Raw genomic sequence first — 22,547 nt, 5'->3', positions numbered from 1 at the left:
AACATTTATTATAGTATCCGTACGTTTCGTAGATTCGTTTGATACTTCTCTCTTATTTTCTCTTTTTAATAAATATTGTACAACTTTTTGCATAAACTCATGTCAGGTCTTCTGTCTTTTGATGATGAAGAAATCTTCTAATTGTACCAATTTTGTTCTTCTAGGTACCTACAAATGTATGGACGTCTCTGTGGGTCTGATGATCTAAATCAATAAGGAAAGTAGAACCTGGTTTTACCATCTAACGATGACGACACAATCAGTTTGCACAACTTGTATGGTTACAGTAAATAGGCATGAACAAACTGTGAAAAATATTACCTGCGGACTACGTCACATGTTAACTCACATAACAATAAAGCCTTTGTTTTCAGCTTTTAGGTTAAAGTCTTTTTAGTATAATGATACCCTTGTCATTTGCCACTTGCTAATTGAACCTTAAATTTTTTCATTGTTTATTTAGATGTACAGGCAATCAGCCAGCACGATGTTCCTTTAACGCAGTAGCAAGTAGTAATTGGTAGATATCTATTAATGCTCAGCCAATCAATGAGAATTACACACTTATTCGCTAAGCTAATTTTAGTAGTTACTTAAATTGCACACTGCCAAAACCCTAATAAGTCAGTGGTATTTACTGACTGAAAAATTATACAGAATATAGGGTAAATCAAATAATCAAATAATATTAACAAACATCAAAAAAAACTTAGCCCGGCCATAAATTCTGTTACAGTTGAAAACTAACAAAACACTACATTTGAATTTGGAAACTGTCATTTTTATATGATTGTTCATTGAGTATTCTTTTTTGGCGCCAATACATTGTTCTATATTTTGAGATATTAAAATGGAGTGTGGTGATAATTGTGTACCAGGCTATTAATGGGTACAACGAGACCTACTCTGCTGGTGACAGAAAAAGATCTGGCTGTCCACGTGTTCGTACGAAAAAGTTGGTCAAAGTAGTGAGAGAAAGTATTCGACGAAATCCTGTCCGAAAGCAAAAGATTTTATCTCAGGAGATAAATAGAGAGAAAATAACAGCTAGAACAAAGTCGCGTATTTTAAAAGATGTCTTACGCAAAGGGAGGTCACAAAAAAAATTGTTTACGGATTATGAAATTTTTACCATTGAGCAACATTTTAACAAACAATATGACCATATTTATGCTCAAGGCTTTAAGGAAGCTTTTCAATTAGTCGACAGAGTGCAACGTGGGCACTATCCGACTTCAGTGATGGTTTGGTGGCTATGGAGTAACTGAGTCATAATTTTAAAGGTATCTTAATACACTTGTTCCGATGTTTTGATAAACCCCATACCATTCTTGAGAAGGTAGTGAAGCCCCTTAACAACACCATGTTCAATAGCCAAGAGTGGTCCTGCCAGCAAGACTCGGTGCCGGGTCATAAAACTCGGTCTACGCAGTCTTGGTTGGATTCGAACGTTTTGGACTTCATCAGAGCTGAAGACTGGCCGTCGTCCATTCCCGAACTTAATCCACTAGATTATGATTTATGTCAGTTTTAGAGACTACGGCATGCTCTAAACGCCATGTTAATTTGAAGTCCATAACACAATCCGTATTGGCAATTAAGAATGGAAAGAGTGCGTGCTTCTATTGATAATTAGCCTGAACGTTTAAAGGGCTGTGTTGCAGCCAATGGAGACCACTTCGAATAAGCTTTTTATGTTTTAAATTGTTTTATATTTTGTAAATAAATAATAAAATTTCAGTGTTTTTGCCAAGACTAAGTATATGTATATTTTATCGCTATAGTGACAATGGCTTTTATATTTTGAATTAACTCACATATTTTTACCCAACCTATAACTTTTATACGAAATCCTCGTTTATTAATTGACACCTTTTACAAAACGAGGCCACTGGTAGACAAACATTTATTCAAACGTCTTTAAACGTTACTAAGATTCAGTCGTGACTTAACAGTAAGTTCTTTCTCATGTTAATATTATCAAAATGTACGTATTTGTGTTTATGTACTTAGTATGTGGGTAAATTAATATGTTATTCACTCATTTGCGATTAAAACTACAATACATTACAATTCAATATATCAAATTTAATGTACACTTTTTAGAATAAATATAACTTGCACATTTATTCATGTAAAATAACGTAGTTCCAGCCAAAAGTTATGTAACACAACCCTAGTTAAGTTACATATAGGTATATATCTTAGTTAAAAATTAGAAGCGTAAGCAACCATCGTACACTTGAAGCCGATATGAGCCCTTTAGTTTTTACCACATCAATTGTAATTCAACATTCTAGTTACCGATATTGTCCAATAGGTCAACTTCCCTTATACTTTATAGGTAAAAAATTTGTCACTTACATTTATGAACTCTTAGATTTGCCAAGTTTGTTTCTGTTAGCGTCGCAACCCCTCCCCCCCTTAATTTTGTATTAGTTATAAGCTCATACTTTAAACCATTAGAGTTGTTACCCAGCTTCAAACAAATAATTTTATTTAAACATCTCCATACAAAAAACTACCATCGAACATTTTACACATCATTAATTCAAAGCTGAACATTTTTAAGCGGTTTTCTTAATTTCAAAAGCACAGCGACTACTTCAATAATCGTAGATATTGTTCGCCAGCGTTCTCTTGAGCATTTAAATATCAATTCAGGAATAAATTATTTAGATAGAAATAATGTATTTAATTTTTCTATAACATTTTTACTCCCCTTATAGCTCATTTATATTATTGTATTCAGTAGTAACGTGATTACATTTATAAAATTGAAATATGCGGTAGACTAAATACTTACGTAAAAAACTATTTAAAAATATTTAAAACAAAAATGCTTATGAGTAAACAAGGCTCTGATTGTTGCAAATACAAAAAAAAACCGTAAATCTAATTTAATATTTGCCCAACTGATTATAATGATACATTATCGTAATCTATTAATTCCTTAGTGAGACAAGTGGCGCTTATCAAATTATTATCAGAAGCGGTATTCGGTCCCTAGTACCAAGCTTCTTGACCAGTTACTACTGAGTGGTGGAAACGTGTTGTTTTCTTCGATGTGGTGACGAAAGATTAAGTCATGGTAAGTTGGAGTTTTATTTCTTACTTACACGACTATACGCCTATCTTAAGACGCTTGGTTGAAGTAATAATTTTGTTATGAATTACTAAACTTATTTATAATTAACTATATTGGTTACGCTTGTGCAACCATGCGCTTTTTAATTCCTTTTTTTAATATTATGTGGGATAAAACTTAGATTGTTTAAATTAATGTTTTAGTTACGGACGTTTCTGTATTCTATTGTTTTTACGTTTCGCTATTATGCTCAATTTAGAAATTTTGATACCTTAATAATCCACTACCAAGTTATGTTTTAATAATATGAAATGATCAGATGTCTTAATTTTTTATTGAATAAGCAAATTTTTATCATCGACTATCAATAGAGTCGAAGAATTTTAACTTGCCTATCAATTAGTAGCAATCAATCCTAACAAGCATTCCCATAGATAATGCTATCAGCACTGTGCCATTGAATACAAATTGTCGTTGAAGTGTCCTTATCTTAGTTATGAATCATCAGTTATCATGCTTTGTCCATTATTATTGTTTGTTTGTATAGGTAATTACAAGTTAGCAATTGAACGAATTTAGCATATTACCACATGTAACTAATGTTTTATGTTACAGACGTTAAAATAGTTACGATATTTAGACATCTTCATGTATTTTCCTACGGTTATAACAGCAAATTTCCTTAAAGATTTAAGCGGACATCATATTTTTTTCAACACATAGTTTATTGTGATAATACGGAGGCGTATTAATAAATAAATAAAAAGGGGAGGAGGCGTTTAAATAAGTAAATAAAAATTAAAAATCACTTTATTTGACTCAAAATCATTAAATTTTGAACTTTAATGCTTTTGAGTGAAAACTGAACACTCTAGAGGTTGTAAATAGGCAATTAATTATTGAGATACATAATCATTTTGGTTAAGCTTATACATGTTATAATTATATGAGCACTAGCGATTAAACTAGGCCTAGCCTATATATTAAACGCTAGTTCTTTCCAGTGTCAAATAAATTGGTAAAGTTGTTTGTCATAAGATGTTTATTCATGTTTGTGTGTTTTTCATGTACTATTTATTAAACTAAAACTTAAATATGTGTCTATAATCTACGGACCATAGGTCTGCATTTTGTGACTTACACACGTCAAAATTAAGTCTAAAATATGCCGAATTTTCTTACTATTTCCGCTTAATATAATTATCGACTGTTATCGTATAAGAAAAAAATATACAGTGATTCATAAGTCAAGGATACGGTATATAAAAAAGGTGGAAGGATATTTGGACAAATAATCTAGTAAAATATTTGTTTCTTACACTCCTATTCCAATTACTTTGATACCAGAGTTTTTGCTTTTACTCCCAATTCATATTATATTGAGGAACTATGAAGTATGAATCACGTGATACGTGCTTAAACGATTAGGTTATAATTACGGCACGCGTGCAATGTCAACAACACTCTTACATCCTTATCTATTCTGTGGTCAAGGATTTCTTGCTGCAGAAAAATTTCTGTACAGAAAAATTAGATATAAAAGAAATTAAAAACTTTTTTTTAGCAACTTTACATTTGACAAGGGCGATATAAACTTACCAACATAAGGACGTTATGAAGCATCAAAATCATTTCCGCCGCATTCCTTTCATTCATTAACATGATCTTTTTGTAATATTTAAGCTAAAAACTTCGGAATTTATTGCACTTCCATAGGGTTTACGTAACAGTCCCATATCAATGCTTTCATTTAATTATACAGTATCTCTGTTATCTTATTCTAATTATGTATAATTAATACATCAGCAGGATGATAATCTATCGCGGACCACCGGCTCTGTGGTATTACAAGTTGGAGCTCTGGAGCTATTGGCGAGATACTCCATGAACTCTGGCCGGGCTACGAGTATGTTGTCTTCTATACACGAGTTCCGAAGCCAAGAGGTAGAACAGGCGGGTGGAAAACAATGGAACTGGAAGTATTTAAGGGTACGATATTTTAAATGAGAGATAGAATGATATGAGATAGACATACTAAGTGCCCGGTGCATAACCGGTAGATTTGGGAATGGATTTCTATCGAAACAATCACTTCGGGTTGGCAGGTGTATTTTCGGCTGATTACCTAAATACCTTTAAATTTGTCAATGAAATAGAAATAAATGTACACATTTGTTACATATATCAAACGAACGAAACACACAAAAAATAATGCTATATAAAAGAAATATTATTCTACAGTTCACAATTATTAACATAATTTGTGACGCCAAAGAGTAAGTTGTCACGTTTCCAGGGGATACAATTAAGAAGTAAGTAATAAGAAGATAGTATTGTAAGAAAATATTTAGTAATTAGTTGACAGCCCAAAACGACTTATAAACCTTAATCTAATCCAATACTTAATGCAAAACAAAAATCTGGAATTCATCAAAATCTAGGAAAACAATTAACTTAATATTGTAATTTCGGTAATAAAAGAAAAATTCGATTTAGGGATTATTAGTGACCGATAAATTAATTAATTAATTATAAATATCTTTAGACACGTTAACATTGATTAATTTTATCGTAGGATCAGTTCTATCAAAAGGATTTGGAAGGATTATACAGAAAGTACGACAACAAACTAAGGGAGACATTGATTTATATATATGTATCTCTTCTTGTATTCTTTTCCACCATCCACATAACTTCTGTGGTAGTAAGCACTTATTATAAGGTTAGTATATTATTGTCATTTAAAATAACTTATTGATACAAAGATCCACGTTCGTGTTTCTACTGTCAGATATTTTTTATTGAATATCTCTAAACAATTAAGAAAAAAAGCTTATACTAAACTTCCAATTCTGCTGCGTTATACCTTTTATTCCATCTTTCCATGTTTCTGGTGGGCGTCTTCACTTTCTTCTTCCCATCTGCCATCACAAATACGGGCAAATGGCCGGCCCATTCCCAATTAACGTAGACAATAGACATACATAAAAAGCAAACATTTATTCAAACATATGGATTAGGAAGTAAAACAAAACGAACAGTCAACCTTAACATTGTATGTTCAAGATATATACGCACCAATATGTTTTTCTATGAGAGCAATTGTGTACGATGACGTATTTGAAAAAATCGGTGTGAGAAATCCACGAAAAAAAATTGTGTCCTTTACACAAAGCCTTTCCCATGAAAAATCTAACATAAAAAAGAAGTTCAAATATGAGGGTGACTCACATATTCTGCGTCGAGACTTAGCGCTAAGTACGCGGATGTCAAAAGCGTAATGGATTTTGACATACGGGAGTTATAATGCGGTGATGAATCGTGGAATAGAGAATTTGGGTCTCTGTGCAAACACTTGTGTATTATATTATCATGCGTTCATTCCCAGTTTCATATAAGCTAGTTGGAGGTGGAGTTGAAGATTAAGTCGGCCAAGAGAATGTTATAGACTGTCATATGATATATATATACATTATATATACTATGGTAGGCCAACGATCTGCCTTACGTATAAAGTTTCAGATAAATTTCGAAACAACAAACCGTAACAGAATCTGGTATGTGGTTTGAAAGTGGAAAAGTAATAACGTTTTATTTATTTGAAAACAGTAAGATTTATTGCATTAGTTGCCTCGTCGTGCAACTCTCAACCATAAGGGTCATGCATTCGAATCACGGCAGTGCACCAATAGATATTGTTCCATTAATGTGCACAATGTCTTGCGCACGGTGAAGGTAACGATCGTGTTGAAGCCGGCACATCTTTGACCCAAAATGCGAATGTATGAGGCACAGCAGCCTGATTACCAAGTAAAAAAATAAAATGACCAAAATGACGTTGTCATATTCACGTATAACAAAACTTGACACAACAATTAAATAACGTTGTATAAGACTCAAAAACAGGCTATTTGATTCAACAGTTTTTTTGGGAAAAGAGGCTGATACCTGGAAATAATTATTGTATGACTAAGATTTAATTAACATTTTCAGAATTTAGAATGGAAATCGACGTACCTAGCAGTTGCGATGTACTTATTGCGTGTTGGAATTCCTTTAATACTGTTATGTAAAAGTATTTACATTCCTCTAAAGGAGCGGTGGTGTTTAGTACCAATAGTTACAACTGTCATTCTTACCGTGGATTTGGTTCTCTCAGGTATGTTTTCATATTATGTTTGTTCAAGTCCTAATCCGGCCAAAATTATTCACATTAACGAGTATTACCTGATACATTTATTATAGTTGTATTTAACAAGGTTAAATAAGGCATAGTTATTTATTTATTATTTAATTTTAATTGGGTTTTATAACGAATCCCCGCGAACTTAGTTTCGTCTAAATATGATCTTTTTACTCAGCCTACCTTATTAGTAGCTAGTAACCAACATATTGCTATGCTACCCCACTGAGACTATCACTGAGACGATAAAAAAAGTTTTATATGGTTTTCAGTAAATTTTAGATTGTTAAAACCTTATTCAGAGTTTAAGTGATTAAAAACATACTCTTATTGATCCAGCTATCTTCGAGATTTGAACTTAGCCACATATTCTGCTATTTATTTATATTTATATATTAAGTCGTAGGCTAAAGTTTTCTACGTAAAATGTTTGATGTATTCTATCATGTAGGTACTACATTAAATGAACATAATAAAATAATCTTTCATATTTTGTTGTGTGGATGTGTTCTTACGTTGTTAACATACATCTTATCGATTTGATTTCCGATTTCGATTACTACATTAAGATAATTTCGTAAAATGAAAATCGGTTTTCATATTAATAAGTAATATTGTTGTAATTTATTTATTGGTTATAAAAGTGTTTGGCTTAATCTTCCTATTTGGTAATAATAAGAACCGTGGTGGGCCTTAAAAAAATAATAAGGTGGAATAGTAAAGAAATATTACTTTTTATGATCGCTTTCCAGCCTGGCTAAGTTCATATATTACTTTCAAAATCCTCAATATGTGCAATTTTTTAAATCATTGGCATTTCAGTCATAGCTTATTAACAAAAGACAATACTGGCAACCACTTTTCATGAAAGCAATGATTAGTAAAATTTTGCGTTACTTTGATTTGTTGATTGATTTAATTTAAATAATGCTGATATAAATGTTACCCATGATATTTTGATTAAAAACTTATCTACCGATAGATTTTGTTTACTGCATTAATATATTCATTAAGCATAATATACAAGGTATACAATAAATACAAATTAAATATAAATACTTTGCGATCACTAATGTATTTCCAAACAAACTTTAGAATTATCTTATACGAATTATTTTAACTTGCGATTGTAATCATTTTTTATTTTTCAGATATAACAGTGTCAATCGTCTCCGCGTATGAAAGTTCATACCTTCAACCTGCGTATGTCACTGTGGCCTTATTGGCTGTGTACATTTTTCTACCAATGAGAAATAACTTTATTGCTATAACTTTGGGTGCCATCGTTAGTGCATCATACACCTTTGTTATAGCTTTCGTTTCCTATTATAGCAACCCACAAAGAGAGGTAATGGTAAGGGTATGCGTATATTTTAATATGCTATGTGTATCACCTTAGCGTAGTAGTTTTCACACTCATCCCGGAACATTGTTGTGCCTTTAATGCCGGATTATTCGAAATGTGATTGAGGCAATGCAGTACTAAAAATGTCTTTGGTCTATTATACCATTTTGGTCAGCAAATTTCAAATAAACAATTAAGATAACAGCACCTTTAGTCAAAACATTAGAAGTGTCATGACGCGTATAACGTATTATGTTCATTAGTTCAAATGCAGTTTTGTCTTTCGTCCTAATCACTCACCCCCAGAGCGTTTTGATTCGTAAAATATGACGCACCGTCAAGTGTGTTATCTATAGGAAAACTGACAACTCGCTATTATGGGTTAGAAATATAATTGTCACCATGATGTTTGTATTTGCTTTCAGAATCGATGTTTCAAAAAAAACTATCACTTTTGTTTATGCAGATTATAAAGATATTTTTGTATAAAATACAACGAAGTACGTCTTATGCTCTAACTGACTGTAAAAAATTCAAGAGGCTGTACAGAGTGTTGGCCTAGTGCCTTCAGAGTGGGACTCTCATCGCTGAGGTCGTAGGTTCGATCCCCGGCTGTGCATCAATGGATTTTCTTTCTATGTTCGCATTTAACATAAGCTCGAACGGTGAATGAAAACATCGTGAGGAAACCGGCTTGCCTTAGACCCAAAAAGTCGAGGGCGTGTGTTCGTGTGCACCTACTTGCCTGTTTGATTAACAAATGATCATGAAACAGATACAGAACTCTGAGGCCCAGACCTAACAATGTTGTAGCGCCATTGATTTTAGGCATACAGTTCCTCCTGTTGTGTTTATGAACAAGATGTCTAGAAGTGTCAAAAGTTTGTGTGTGTAAAAACTAAATATACATACATTCAATGATGAGTAGTAATTTCCTAATAGCGCACTGTTTCCTTGAACATCTTTCTAATCAGACAGACCGTGTATAGCGGCATAAATTAATATTAACCGGGAATCAAACCCAGCTATTAGATGCCCTATTAAGCCAAGAAGGTATGTAGGCAGGTAGGTAGGCTGATAATTTATAAGGAATATGCTGCTTTATGTCGTAATATATATGGGTTTGATTCCCGGTTAATATTAATTTACATATTATTTTCTAATTTATTGTTCTTTACATGCCTTCATTGGCTCAAAATTTTTAAGGCACTACAATATATTTATATTAGATAAAGACAATTTTTCCCCTTACAAGTTACTTTCTTTTTCCAGATAGCATCTTACATAATATACCTAATCGGAGTTAATCTCATGGGAATTTACTTCCGCTTGATGAATGAAATTATAACAAGGAGGTCTTTTTTGGACAGACGAGCTTGTGTTGAAAGCACTTTGAGGCTAAAATTCGTTAAGGAACAAGAGGTAAGTTAAACCAAGTCTTAAAAATACATGTTTTTGTATATATTACAGTAACAATATGTTTTGTGGACATAAATGTCAGCTCCTCTTGAATTTTTTATAGTCAGTTAGAGCATAAGACGTACTTCGTTGTATTTTATACAAGTCATAAATAGAGGCGAATAAGCCCAACCCAAGTTACGGATTTGATATTGTAGACTAAAAAAATCACAACCAGTTTCGATTCGTTAGGCTTCGTTTTAATTTTTCCCAATTGTCAATTATGTAAATTCATTAAATTATCCTTTAGGAGCGTCTCATGCTGAGCATTCTACCAGAACACATTATGTCCAAAGTACGACAGGATATAAGACATATGTTTCTGAATATTCGCTCACACAGTTATAGCCACAATATGAGATCCTTTAGGTAAGTTGCGTTCATTTTTAAATCAATGAAATTCATAGTACATTTTTATGATAGTAATTTCGTTAGATAACATATACAATTAAAGTGTAAAAACTGTTAAATTATGTATGAGTTAAGAACATTAATTGTTTTAATAGCGTCTCTATGCAAAAAATACTAGAGCGATTTAGCTTCGCTTTATATCGTTTTCAAACAAACAAATTGGGTTGAAAACAAAATGTTTTCTAATAAACATAAAAATGAGATTGTTTGATGATACCGCGAGTATTATTGTTTTGTTAAAGAGAAATTAGTATTGTACTCAATGTCTTAAAATATGTTATCTTATGTTATATACTATGCCGCAGTATACCAACATAAGTATTTTATTTACTTTTAGTGTTTAAACAATCTAAAAATCTAAAATATTTAAACAATCTATAAAAATATGACAAGTAGACGGCTCTTGCCGATTTTGTCGCTATTGAATGAAAAATAAATATGCTGTATTTTTTAGCCAATTATACGTTGAAGAGCATGACAACGTGAGTATATTGTACGCTGACGTTGTGAACTATACAAAAATATCTACCACATTATCTCCTTTGAGGATGGTTGAGTTATTAAACGAGCTTTTTGGAAGATTTGACGAAGCATCTGAAGTAAGTAATGTGAAAGATTTATTAGTAAATTCATGAACGTATGTCGCATATAGCTATGCACTCGCGGGTCCGGTCGGTCGGTCTGTGAAAAGGAAACTTAACACATTAAACTGTGTTATTATGCGTTTTGTGGAATTAAGGTCACAAGGTGACAAACACATTTGTGCGTCTGCTTAAGTAATCATTTTAACACGAGTCACATCAAATAACAAAGCAATGTAGGCCTAGTGGCTATTGGGTGGGACTCTCATCTCTGAGGTCGTAGGTTTGATCCCCGTCCATGCACCAATAGACTTTTTGTCTATGTGCGTATCTAAGACCAGCTCGTACGGTGATGGAAAATATGGTGAGCAAGCCGTCTTGTCTCGAGTATAAAAATCGACAACATGTGTCAGACCGGTTGAGGGAGGGAGGAGTTTGAGGGCCGAGGCCGACTTTATATAATATATGAAATTAAAATTATCAAAGAAACAGATGTAATCTGAGACCAAGACCCATATACGGCCTTCTTGCTTGTGAACGCTCCTCTTCTAGGGCGGTCATCGGCCAGTCCGAGCAAAGCTCCAGCTGGTGGTGTAATTGTTGATACAGGACGGCACTGTGACTGTAGAGACAATATTGTTTTATCCGTTGTAAGGCCTGGACTGCGAGCCGTGAATCTGAGTAACCTGCGGATGAAGATGCGTTATCCTAGCCCCGATATCTTGTCCAGCGGTCCAGTCACGCGGGTACGGAAGTCTCGTATCTGTAGGACTGGATTGCCTGACCCATATAGCGTCAATGGATTATCATTATTAAGATTAACTAGCTAGCCTACTGGCCCATAACTATTATGTCACTGGATATAGAAGGCTTTGCTTGGCATACGTATTAACACATTCAGAAGCGAAGACTATTTATTGAAGTTATACTTTATTCGTTAATACATAACATTCCTGGTTCATGAAGGAAACACACAATATGATTCTTTTTTTTATAAATTTTCCTTTAAGATTTTATAGAAACTAATTCATTACAGGAACATGATGTTCTAAGAATCAAGTTCTTAGGGGACTGCTATTATTGCGTCAGCGGTATACCCAAGCCAACATCGCAACATGCGAAGAACTGCGTTGATTTGGGGCTTGAAATGATCCATATAATTAAGGACGTCAGGTTAATATAAACAAAATTAATTTGTAAAATTACCAACCCTAAACCCGGGAACAAGAACTATCCTAGACCTATAAGACTTATCTGTTTTTAAGGAAAGTTATCAATTATACTTATTTGTTATTATTAGAGAAAAACGCTCACTAAACATTGACATGAGAATCGGCGTACACTCAGGAAAGATTTTGTGTGGCCTAATTGGAATAAGGAAATGGCAGTTTGATATTTGGTCAAAAGATGTCACTATTGCTAATAAAATGGAATCAACAGGAAAAGCTGGGTTAAGTAATTTTTTTTTTAATTTAAAAGAATACAATCAATATTGCGGGTTTTAGTTAAATTTTTATGGTCCTTCTATTCAAGCAATTCATACGAGTTTGCAATTTGAATATCGTGATGTAAACAGAGATTGATTATCTGCACGGATCAGATGAACGAACTTGATTTGTAGCGAGTTTCACAGTAATTGAATAAATAAATCTATTTTTTAGAAGCACAATTTGAATTGCGTCGCAGTATTTTAAAGCTCACGTTTTAACTCCATGTAAATCTTTATTTTTTTAGAAAAGTACACATCACAAAACAAACTCTGGAATTGCTATTGGACTACGCACGGGAATACATAATTGAACCAAATTTTGAATCTCAAAATGATCAATTTATTATGAATAATAGAATAGAAACATATTTAATTTCGAGACCACCTAGGGTAAGTCTATTAAGGAAATTAATTATTAATTGTAATAAAGTTACTAACGAAATTATTGTTTTAGCCAATGGCTGACTATAAACCATTTCGACGACCATCAGTGGGTCTCAATAAAATAATTAACCCGCGATCGAGACATAGAGTAAGTTATTTGTATATTTTCTTTTCCTTTAAAACAAGAACTTAACTAATTTATCCGCTCATATCATTAGTCACTATTTACTTACTGACCTGTGTCTGTAACCGAAACAAAACTTGATATTAAGTGATGAGGTTAAAACACTATTTGAAATGATATTTGTTTATAAATACATACAATTATATATATAAGACGTCTTGGAACACGTCTTGTCACTTACAGGTAAACTTATAAACTATAAAGTTCGCTTAAAAGCTTTGGAATTGTCTTATGAAAGCTTTTTAAAGATGTTATATTTGTATAGTCAATAAGTACTATAAATAAAAACTTAACGATTTATTTCTAATCTTCATACATCTAGTAGCGATCGGAAAATAGAAACTATCGCAGGACGACCGCGTTTATGGATGAAAATTTGGTGGAGTATCAGCAAATGTTGAAAGCGGCTGATGCGCAAATGGCTAAGGAAATAGAAGATATGACAAGCGGAAAGTATGTATAATAATAATTCAGTAGTGATACAAACCTTAATGAATCTAGGTGATCAGCTGTTATGTCTGACACTCACGTCCAGGTATTTGCTGGTTAGGTGGAGTAAGTCATAAAACCGCTCATAAACGGTTTACGAACGTATGTTACGTTAACTTCACTAACACTAATATCGAAAGTATATACCTATCTAAAACTCGTAACAAACCAGTTTATAATGGTGAGGTGGCGTATGTGTTTTTTTTATATCTATATAATAGTATGCTTGATAAGTATCTATATATAATGCTTGATAAGTTTTGCTGACTAGATTAAGTTTAAAGTTATATAATTGAAATGAATTCACTAAATGAGTAAAAAATGTACTATTTTTCTTATAATATTACAGAGAACACTTCAAGCAGGAATCAAAATTAAATAGATTCACACTTATGTACAAGAGTATAAAACTAGAGAAATCTTACCTCCTATTACCAGATCCTCTGTTCAAGTATTACATAACATGCTGCCTAGTTATCTTTTTATTAATCACAACTGTCAACATACTAACAACGAGTTGGTGAGAATATTACTATTTATATATTTTTTTCTAATAGCGAACATATATTATGTTACAATAAATATTTAGAGCAGGAATAGTAAATATAAAATTAATGTCAAAGTTAGTTCCGGTTTATTATCGTGGTAATAATATGTATTTAATAATTACGATAAAGAAAGTATTTTCCGAATTACAACAATTTATTTTATATTTAAAGTTATAGAACTGTTCCTGTTCATGTTTCTCTATTGTATATTTTACATCAAGTGGTTAAATGTGGTAAAGAAAGATTATAACGTTAATTATATTTTTGTTATAATGTGTGAACATACTTTATAATAATAAATATACGTATGTTCTAGGTCACAAGAGTTTGAGTGGTACGTCTGGGTTCCTGTTGCAATTTTAATTGTAATCCTAATTATACTCCAACCCCTCACATGGTTCCAATTTTTTTGGACGAAATACAAAGGTGTTAACGAGCCCAAAGGACGGTTTCTACGCTACATCTATGATTTATCAGTGATGATAATTAAATCTACAAAAGTTAGAACTGCTATTTATATGGTGATCAGCTTAGGCTTGGCAATCACGTCCATTCTTGAGGTCCTTGGGTGTAACGTAAAAGAGGAAGATCCAACTGAAATTCAAACGTATTGCATTTCGTCGTGGGTAATAACTTTACATTCAAACACAACTGTGATTCTCTCTACACGTTATTTAGCATCTTTATCTTCCACAGCACGTGACACAATGTTGGAGTTTGGCTCTTCTCCTGAACTTCATCTTCAGCCGTGTCTTCTTTATGTTCAAATGGGTCGTAGCTGGTGGAATGACAATTTTTTACTTGTTCGTAATATGGGAGATGAAAGGTGCCTTCTTTTCCACTGGAAGTACATGGGACATTGGCCTAGATCCTCGTATCTCTCAAAGTCTATCTGTGTTTTTTATCACAATAACCTTGTATTGGATCGACAGAAGTACTGAATATAGACACCGTTTAGACCACTTGTGGCAGAAACAATTAACCGAAGAACAAGAAGAAGCTGAGACAATGTTAAAAGTTAATAATATGCTGTTGGAAAATATTTTACCCGCTCACGTAGGTTAGTAGTATTCCGGGATTAAGTTTCAAAACAATAGAATAGTATAATAATTTCAATATGTTTTCTTTTAGTACAAGTTTATTTAGATTTAAACAGACCCATTGATGAATTATACTATGAAAAATACGATAACGTCGCAGTTATGTTTGCGTCCCTTACTGATTACAAATTGGGAATTGAGAGTGATACGGAGCTAAGTGATAAGCTCATTTTAAGTATACTTGATGAAGTCATATCAGATTTTGATCGGGTAAGTAATTTAAGCACTGAAAAGGCCCACTCTTTAGCATGTTAACTTACATACTCTTTGATTTCAGCTTTTATTAATGGGTTCATCGCTGTATAAAGTAGAAAAAATAAAGGTTGCCGGCTGGACGTATATGGCGGCGTGTGGACTGGACCCAAATAGAAGGGGATCGTTTGACACATCATCTTACTGCTCAGTTGGAGATAGAAACCAAAATAACCTATACAATAGAGCAATCGTCGTTACAATGGTTGAATTCGCAGCTGCGATGATGATGCAATTGCAGAACTTTAATCGCGGCTCCTTTCAAAGTTTTGAAGGGCTTAACCTTCGTATTGGTAATGATTATTATATGCACAATAAAGATATATATTTTTATCAATTGCTCAAAATGTGAGAGATTTCATGAATTAAAAATGCTATGAGTTGAATAGTCAAAAAAGGGTTGCATTATACAGCCGTGTGTGTGATGTATTCTTTGTTTAATTTTATAGGAATTTCTAACGGCGAGGTCGCAGCGGGCGTAGTAGGTTCCCTAAAACCACTATATGATATCTGGGGAAATGCCGTAAACTTAGCATCACGAATGGATTCAACTGGTGAAAGAGGACGAATACAGGTAAAAATGAAATAATAAATAGAGGCGCTACCTTTTAGATCCGGGCCTCAGATTGCTGTATCTGTTTTATGATCAGTTGTTTTTTATAATATGGAAGAAGGTGATCAACCTTCTGTGCCTGCCACACACCAAACAAATTTTTGGGTCTAAGGTTACCGCACGATATTTTCTTAGCATATAGAAAGCTATTGGTGCACAGCCGGGCTTCAAACCTACGACCCAGGAATAAGAGTGGCACGCTATAACCACCTCACCAACGCTTCTCAAAAATCAAATAATTTGTGTAAAAAATCGATTCAGCTGTTTAACAACTAACATAATTTTTAGGTTACTGAAAACACTGCGTTTATTTTGGACGAATGTGGAATTCTTACTACGTACCGAGGAGAAACGTTTGTTAAAGGAGCGGGTTATATTAAAACATATTATGTTCCTTTGGATGAAAATTTCCACCTTGTCAAGAAAGAACAAAGTCAAAGCTTTTTTAAAAATCAAAATTACTATAGTGCTAGAAATTCCAAACTTACGGATACCTCTATAGACTCATTTGAATCGGAATCACATCATTCTTTGAACATTGGTGAACTTTCAACAGATTATAGTGACCATACTGAAGACGATATAGCTAATATAGACGATACAGAAAATGATAATATTGATGATATCAAAGTCATGGGGACACACACGCCACGTAACCATTTAAGCGACACATCTTCAGATTTTGACAACAATAGCATAATAGAGACACCATGTTAATATCTGAAATCAGTAGAACGGGAATTAATTGTTCCAAGGGCTGAGTGCTTGTAGTTTAACTTGTATGATTTTAAGTTATTTGCGCCGAGAAAGGCATATATATTTTTAAAATATATATAAGTATATGAAAACTGAAACATTACGCTTTAGGTCTACAAAACATATATTTCTTATTGTTAATTAATATTAATATGTATTGTTTGTTTTTGGAGATTGGCAATCATTGCAAAACATCATTCATTGCTCAACACGTCCGAATCGACTAGTAAAACTTTAATTACAAAGATGTTAAGGTTATCTATTATAACGCATCTGTTTATATAATGTATTAAAAAGTATTTATTTTATAAAAATAAACCTAAGCAAAAATTACGTGTTGTTTTGTACCACCGTAATAACATTTAAAGATTTCATACGCCGTGTCTGCGCTATCCTTGCCCTTCTTCGCTTTACATTCATCAAGCAATTTTGAAGCTGCGGCTTTGTCTATTCCTGGTGGGAGCTTGGATAAAGCGACTTCCGTATTAAGTTTTGCATCAGATGTCAGCATTCCAGTTTTTTGAAAGAAGCATAATAGGAATTTCTTGAAACCCCCATCATCGCTCAATTGGCCCTTTTTCGCTTCTTCTATGAGCTCAGTCTTAACTCCAGTTTCTTTGATACATTCTACGGTGTATTGTTGTACTTTTTCTTTTTGATCTTTTGATAACTGCACGTTCTGTAAACATTTTGTACATTAATAATTGTATGGTAAAACGTCTTAACAATATATTGCGTCAGAATATAATATTTATATATCATGTCAAGAGGCAGATTAGTACTTTAGTTGAATCTTTAAATATGGTATATAATATCTACTGAATATACTTACATGAGCTTCAAGACTACAAGCCATGAGCACGACACATAAAAATACTATTTTTTCCATATTGCGATGTTATCCTTACTAATCCTTTTTCGAAAGTATTTCGTAATGTCTCAGTGTTGGCTTTTATATTCAGTTCAGAAGGACAACCGGCAATACACATTGCAACTTGGTTAATTACCGCCTGACCGATATTTACACTTTACAAACGTATATTTTATTGATAATTTATGGCAGATCTCAATATTTTCCCTAAAACTATATATACTGATCGTACCTGTGCTTTTTGTAGGTAACTAAGATAAATATGGTCAGCTACTTGCCAATGTTAAATAATTACCGAAGATACATATTTGCTTCATACTTTTTTGGAGGGTGTGCCACCCCATCTCGTAATTTGTCACATCTTAAGCTATTTATTTTAATCATATTAATATCAAGTCACTTCAATCAGTTCACCGACTAGGGCCTTGTGAAGGTAACGTAAATTGTACAGACAGATATGTCATCTATAGAAATAGTTAAATCAGTAATAAAAAATAAAATACCTGCAGTAATATGAATTTCAAATAAAGCTAGCACACGAAGAAGCATGTTAATGTAACAGCTGTTCTAATAAGTTGCAAGCTTACACCAAAATGCAATGCCAAAATAATGCACAATTATGAACCTTACTGTGGTGATACGTTGTCGGCCTCAAATAAGTGGGTCGACCGCTTGTATTCTGGCCAAGTGACCGTATGGTATAAATAATTGCTTATTATGTAAAATAAAACGCTAAGGTTCTTGTTTTGGAAACTCATAATTTGTCTTTTTATTTCACCTTCGTCGTATATACTCACATGTGATCGATATGCGGTCTTGGGTCATTGTTGGCGAAACAATACATTTCGCATGTACATGAGAAACGTTTGCATATTAATGTAAATACGGTGCTCTATTGAGGAGTTATGTGACTGCAGTAAGTTAAATTCAAAGCAACGAAATCAAATAATAAAATTAACTGACATTGTTGCTACAATGAACGAAAGTAGAGGTGGAGATTCCCAATTACGCTGGCCAAGGAGATGGAAACGCGATATTATATTATAGATAGTCATAACATGAGAAGTGACACATATAAATATTAAGTAGAACAGCAGATGAGGCCGGATGTGAAGAGGTAAGCTGAACGCCATAATAAAGTATAATATGCAACTATGAAACTTATCTACGCCTCTTTTATAAAGTATTCGCAGTAAAAGATTAATTTGTATGTCAAATTACTTTTAACGTAGTTTGAATTGACGATTAACATTACTTGTTATTTATATTAAATCCAAATATTCCTTCCGGAGTATCGAATTTACCTGAAGATTGTCTTCAATCTGCTTACGTTATTGTCGTCTGTTTTTTGAATTAAACGATTTCAGAAAAACGAAAAATGAAATTTATTTGTTAGAAATATCAATTAAAACACTTTGACCAACTAAAATCAATAAAAAAATACGAGTTAAACCAAATTATCCATGAAAGTTTTCATACAAGCCCAAATAAAAAATGGATAAATTATATGTGGTAAAAATACGATAATCCGTTGTGTACTAAATAAGTATAATTAGGCATTAGTGTTTAAGTGGGCGGGGAAAACCTTCAAGTGTCGGGGATTGGAAACATTTTCTTCTATCTCTATGAAAATATCTATCTATATTATGACGATATACTTAAAAAATTAAGTAAAACTAAGAGACACACAACATTTTTTAATATTTATTGGATCAATATCAGTTAATTAGATTCTAGTACAGAAACACACTGTCATATATCAATGTTTAACTAAAATTTCGCTTAATTAGATCAATACAGTTACTTGTGGCAGCTTCCTGTACCTTCTAGCATCGGGACCTGTCAGTAGTTTTAGTAACATATTTGGAAACAATACGTTTTAAGTTTTTACTCTTTGAATTATTCTATCCTATCGATCTATATATCTTGTCTAAAATATGAAATGTTCTAAGAGGAATTAATTATATTATTAATCTCTAAAATCTACTTTTTATTTGAACAACAAAGAAAATGTGAAATTAAAATGCTACCTATAATTCATTTTCATTCATCGTTCTATTATAAAGGATTTCATATTTCTAGTTATTTTCGCTATCATACTTTCTATATACATAATACGACTGCGTCTGTATATTCGTAGTGTAATGCTATGATAAAAGCACAAGGTAAATGCTCTTTAATTTAAATTAGAAAACTAAATAAAGTTCCTAATGCTACTGTTAATATATATATAATAACAAATGTATACACCCCTTTTTCTAAGATTTTTATATACGTAAACCGTACGCTATATGGTTACTTATAAAATATATTTCATTAGCACACTAGTTTTACTTGGTAAATGAAATATTTAGCAAATTCCAATAGAATTCGGTCTTAAATTGGCGTAAAACCACGGGTGGTAGTTATATATAACAATCTCGTCAAAAGGTTTCATAGCGCACGGATTAAATCATATGGCTTCTTTGGAGCTCGAGTTTGAGTCCTTGGTCTAGTAGACCGATGTAGGTCTGACGGAGAAAGTTTTCTGTGGTGCTGTTGTGAATACGTGTTTGATTGTTTCTAAGGAAATTGTGTAAAAAGTAATATTTTTTTCATAAGTGAAAATTTGTATGTTTATATTCGATTTTGAACATTTATTACGTTTGTGGACTGTTTTAATGGATGCGAATCATTATTGTAGAATAAATCAGCCAGGCAATATTACAACTAATATATATAGCTAATATTATTTTAGGTCTATTTCTAATTAAATTGCGTCAACTTCCCGTTTGAATTTTGTGTTCCCATAAATATACAAAGAAAATGTATTTCGTATATACGCTGTTCTGTAGTTACCACGAGTTATGCATAAGGGCTTACAACTATAAAGTAGTCTTTATATAATAAATACCTCTCCTACAGGAATACAATAAGCAAAAATCACAATGGTCGACGAGGAATCAGGCTGTCATCTTCGTAAGCGGCGTTTCGCTGGTACCCCAAACTTGGCCTTGAACCTTGACGTTGGGTATCAAGTTAATGAAGGCGGTAGTGGACTTGGTACCCCTTCACCGGGTTACAGTAAAGCAGCACCAACACCAACGTCAGCGCAGCTACGTCGGGAGTTTAGGAATAAGCAACAATCCCTTGATATCCCAGTAGGTACAACAATTATGTACAATTTATCGACGGGTATTAAGCTGAACTGGGAACCGTTTTTTTATTAAAGTTACGTCATAACTCTATAAATTCAAAGAGATGACTCTATTACCGAATTGATTAAGTATAAGACTCATCAACGTTAAACTTTGCAATAGATCATTAAACTGTTTTCTTTCATTTTTAGATAGAAGACTGTGAAGAGATAGAAATAGTAATAGAGAGTGACGAAGAAGGTGATAAAGAAGAGGAAAACGCATCTGCCGTCATCAAAGTTGATCGTCCTGTTACACCAACACCTGTACAGGACTTTGGGGCGAGTGTTGTTTACACCGAAGGTACCTAATATTACAGTAACATTTCCAAAGTCAAAATTGGATTAACATTGGAAACCATACATGGATAATAGATTAATTCAAATATAATTTAGTCGGAAACTGTCATTTGAACAGCATAGGCGACAAAGGCGTTTTTTACGACTTGCTTTTGCAAACTTTGTGCTCTATAGACTGTATATAATAAAATAGAGAACCATTACTTCTATCTGTGGTCTTATTTCAATACCACAAGACTTTTCATGACATTTGCTAGCAAAAAAAATGCTTGACGTTGACGGATACATATAAGTAATTTCCCGTTACCAGGCCATAAAATTAATTAAAAAAAAGTAATTTCCAATTTTAATTCAACTTTTACTTCATTGTAAATACTTCAGTCGAAATAGGCGTTAAGCTAACGCAGGTGTTCGCATTCAGGTAATATACACAAAAGGCAGAGTTCACTGGATAATGAGTGCTATTCACGGACGGTTATAACAAAAGGTGAGCTTCATGAGGAAATTCTTATCATCAAAATAATATAAGTTTTCGCTGAGGCTCACTTTGTCGTTAATAATAGATTGTGTAGACTCCAACCCATTGGAGGTTTTCAGCTAGAATCGAACTAGATAATTTGTGTTTTCCAGGACCACAAGCGATGGACTTTCTCAACGTAAATGCGATAGAACACGACTGCTACACTGATGTATCGGATGCGGACTCTGATGAAGAAGACAACTAAATATGATAAAATATTTAGAATTATAAAATATAATTATCAAAGATTTATAAAATTGTTTTACAAAATGTATCTGAAAACACCTAATTCGCTTAAATTCTATATTGCTTCTTCTTTATAGCAATTTATTATAAACAAGGACTATGCATAAAATATTTTAAAAACATTTAGTACAACGAAATATTATTACGTATTTAATATAATTATCACAGATTTTATTGTATTCTGTAGTGTGTATGAAAAGAGAAACTTAATCATGTCAGTTGAATAAGTTATTTTAATAATAAACAATACAAGGACTGCCCATTTTTTTCTATAAAAGACACTGGCCGGAAAGAGGTTTTTTATAATCATATTATTTGTAATTAATCTTAATTTAATATTTTATTTACAAATGCATTAAACACTTTTGAAAAATCCAATAATCAAGGAAATCAAACATTGTCGCTTGATCAGAATTATATGATTTAAATTATAATGACACGTCTAGTCGTCGAGTCGGCAAAATCTTAAGTGAGTTCAATCACTAGGGTAAGCCTACATACAGGATGGCCAAAATGTCGTAAATCAAAAGGGGTTAGATGGGCTACAAAAAATT

The 22,547-nt window shown here is 32.8% G+C and overlaps 3 protein-coding genes across 10 annotated transcripts; 2 read left to right on the top strand and 1 right to left on the bottom strand.

Annotated features, from left to right (window-relative positions):
• Positions 1-1,939: 1,939 nt before the first annotated feature.
• On the top strand, positions 1,940-17,169 carry LOC123716060 (adenylate cyclase type 2). 7 transcript variants are annotated; one of them, XM_045671570.1, is made up of 21 exons: positions 1,940-1,954; positions 2,958-3,091; positions 4,895-5,077; positions 5,664-5,810; positions 7,082-7,247; positions 8,423-8,619; positions 9,889-10,038; positions 10,325-10,443; positions 10,940-11,084; positions 12,103-12,239; positions 12,367-12,516; positions 12,801-12,945; positions 13,010-13,087; positions 13,449-13,576; positions 13,962-14,132; positions 14,477-14,786; positions 14,857-15,220; positions 15,292-15,470; positions 15,538-15,805; positions 15,962-16,086; positions 16,414-17,169. In XM_045671570.1, the coding sequence occupies exons 2-21, from the start codon at positions 3,089-3,091 to the stop codon at positions 16,840-16,842; spliced, it is 3,594 nt and encodes a 1,197-aa protein (XP_045527526.1). In that variant the 5' UTR covers positions 1,940-1,954; positions 2,958-3,088; the 3' UTR covers positions 16,843-17,169. The 7 variants fall into 7 exon arrangements, with proteins under 7 accessions (XP_045527526.1, XP_045527524.1, XP_045527527.1 ...); XM_045671568.1 differs by having other exon boundaries at positions 8,423-8,625; XM_045671569.1 differs by lacking the exon at positions 1,940-1,954 and having other exon boundaries at positions 2,980-3,091; positions 4,898-5,077; positions 8,423-8,625.
• A 31-nt stretch (positions 17,170-17,200) lies between these two features.
• LOC123716062 (general odorant-binding protein 56d-like) lies at positions 17,201-17,889 on the bottom strand. Its single transcript, XM_045671575.1, has 2 exons — positions 17,714-17,889; positions 17,201-17,560 (listed from the first exon to the last, which is right to left on the bottom strand). The coding sequence occupies exons 1-2, from the start codon at positions 17,768-17,770 to the stop codon at positions 17,201-17,203; spliced, it is 417 nt and encodes a 138-aa protein (XP_045527531.1). The 5' UTR covers positions 17,771-17,889.
• Positions 17,890-20,224: 2,335 nt separating this feature from the next.
• Positions 20,225-22,276, top strand: LOC123716276. 2 transcript variants are annotated; one of them, XM_045671934.1, is made up of 5 exons: positions 20,225-20,334; positions 20,657-20,892; positions 21,081-21,231; positions 21,649-21,714; positions 21,858-22,276. In XM_045671934.1, the coding sequence occupies exons 2-5, from the start codon at positions 20,680-20,682 to the stop codon at positions 21,950-21,952; spliced, it is 525 nt and encodes a 174-aa protein (XP_045527890.1). In that variant the 5' UTR covers positions 20,225-20,334; positions 20,657-20,679; the 3' UTR covers positions 21,953-22,276. The 2 variants fall into 2 exon arrangements, with proteins under 2 accessions (XP_045527890.1, XP_045527891.1); XM_045671935.1 differs by lacking the exon at positions 21,649-21,714 and having other exon boundaries at positions 21,858-22,274.
• Positions 22,277-22,547: the final 271 nt, after the last annotated feature.

Source organism: Pieris brassicae, chromosome 11 (genome assembly GCF_905147105.1).
Source record: "Pieris brassicae chromosome 11, ilPieBrab1.1, whole genome shotgun sequence".
Classification (NCBI taxonomy): Eukaryota; Metazoa; Arthropoda; class Insecta; order Lepidoptera; family Pieridae; genus Pieris; species Pieris brassicae.
The sequence above is the reverse complement of the archived record's forward strand: the minus strand, read 5'-3'. Positions and strand labels throughout refer to the sequence as shown.

Coding starts and splice junctions, on each gene's coding strand:
- LOC123716060 (XM_045671568.1), top strand. Junction 12,240..12,366: donor CATATAATTAAGGACGTCAG/GTTAATATAAAC, acceptor TGTTATTATTAG/AGAAAAACGCTCACTAAACA. Junction 12,517..12,800: donor GAATCAACAGGAAAAGCTGG/GTTAAGTAATTT, acceptor TTATTTTTTTAG/AAAAGTACACATCACAAAAC.
- LOC123716062 (XM_045671575.1), bottom strand. CDS start 17,770: ATGGAAAAAATAGTATTTTTATGTGTCGTGCTCATGGCTTGTAGTCTT. Junction 17,561..17,713: donor CTTGTAGTCTTGAAGCTCAT/GTAAGTATATTC, acceptor AAATGTTTACAG/AACGTGCAGTTATCAAAAGA.
- LOC123716276 (XM_045671934.1), top strand. CDS start 20,680: ATGGTCGACGAGGAATCAGGCTGTCATCTTCGTAAGCGGCGTTTCGCT. Junction 20,893..21,080: donor AACAATCCCTTGATATCCCA/GTAGGTACAACA, acceptor TTTCATTTTTAG/ATAGAAGACTGTGAAGAGAT. Junction 21,715..21,857: donor ACGGACGGTTATAACAAAAG/GTGAGCTTCATG, acceptor TGTGTTTTCCAG/GACCACAAGCGATGGACTTT.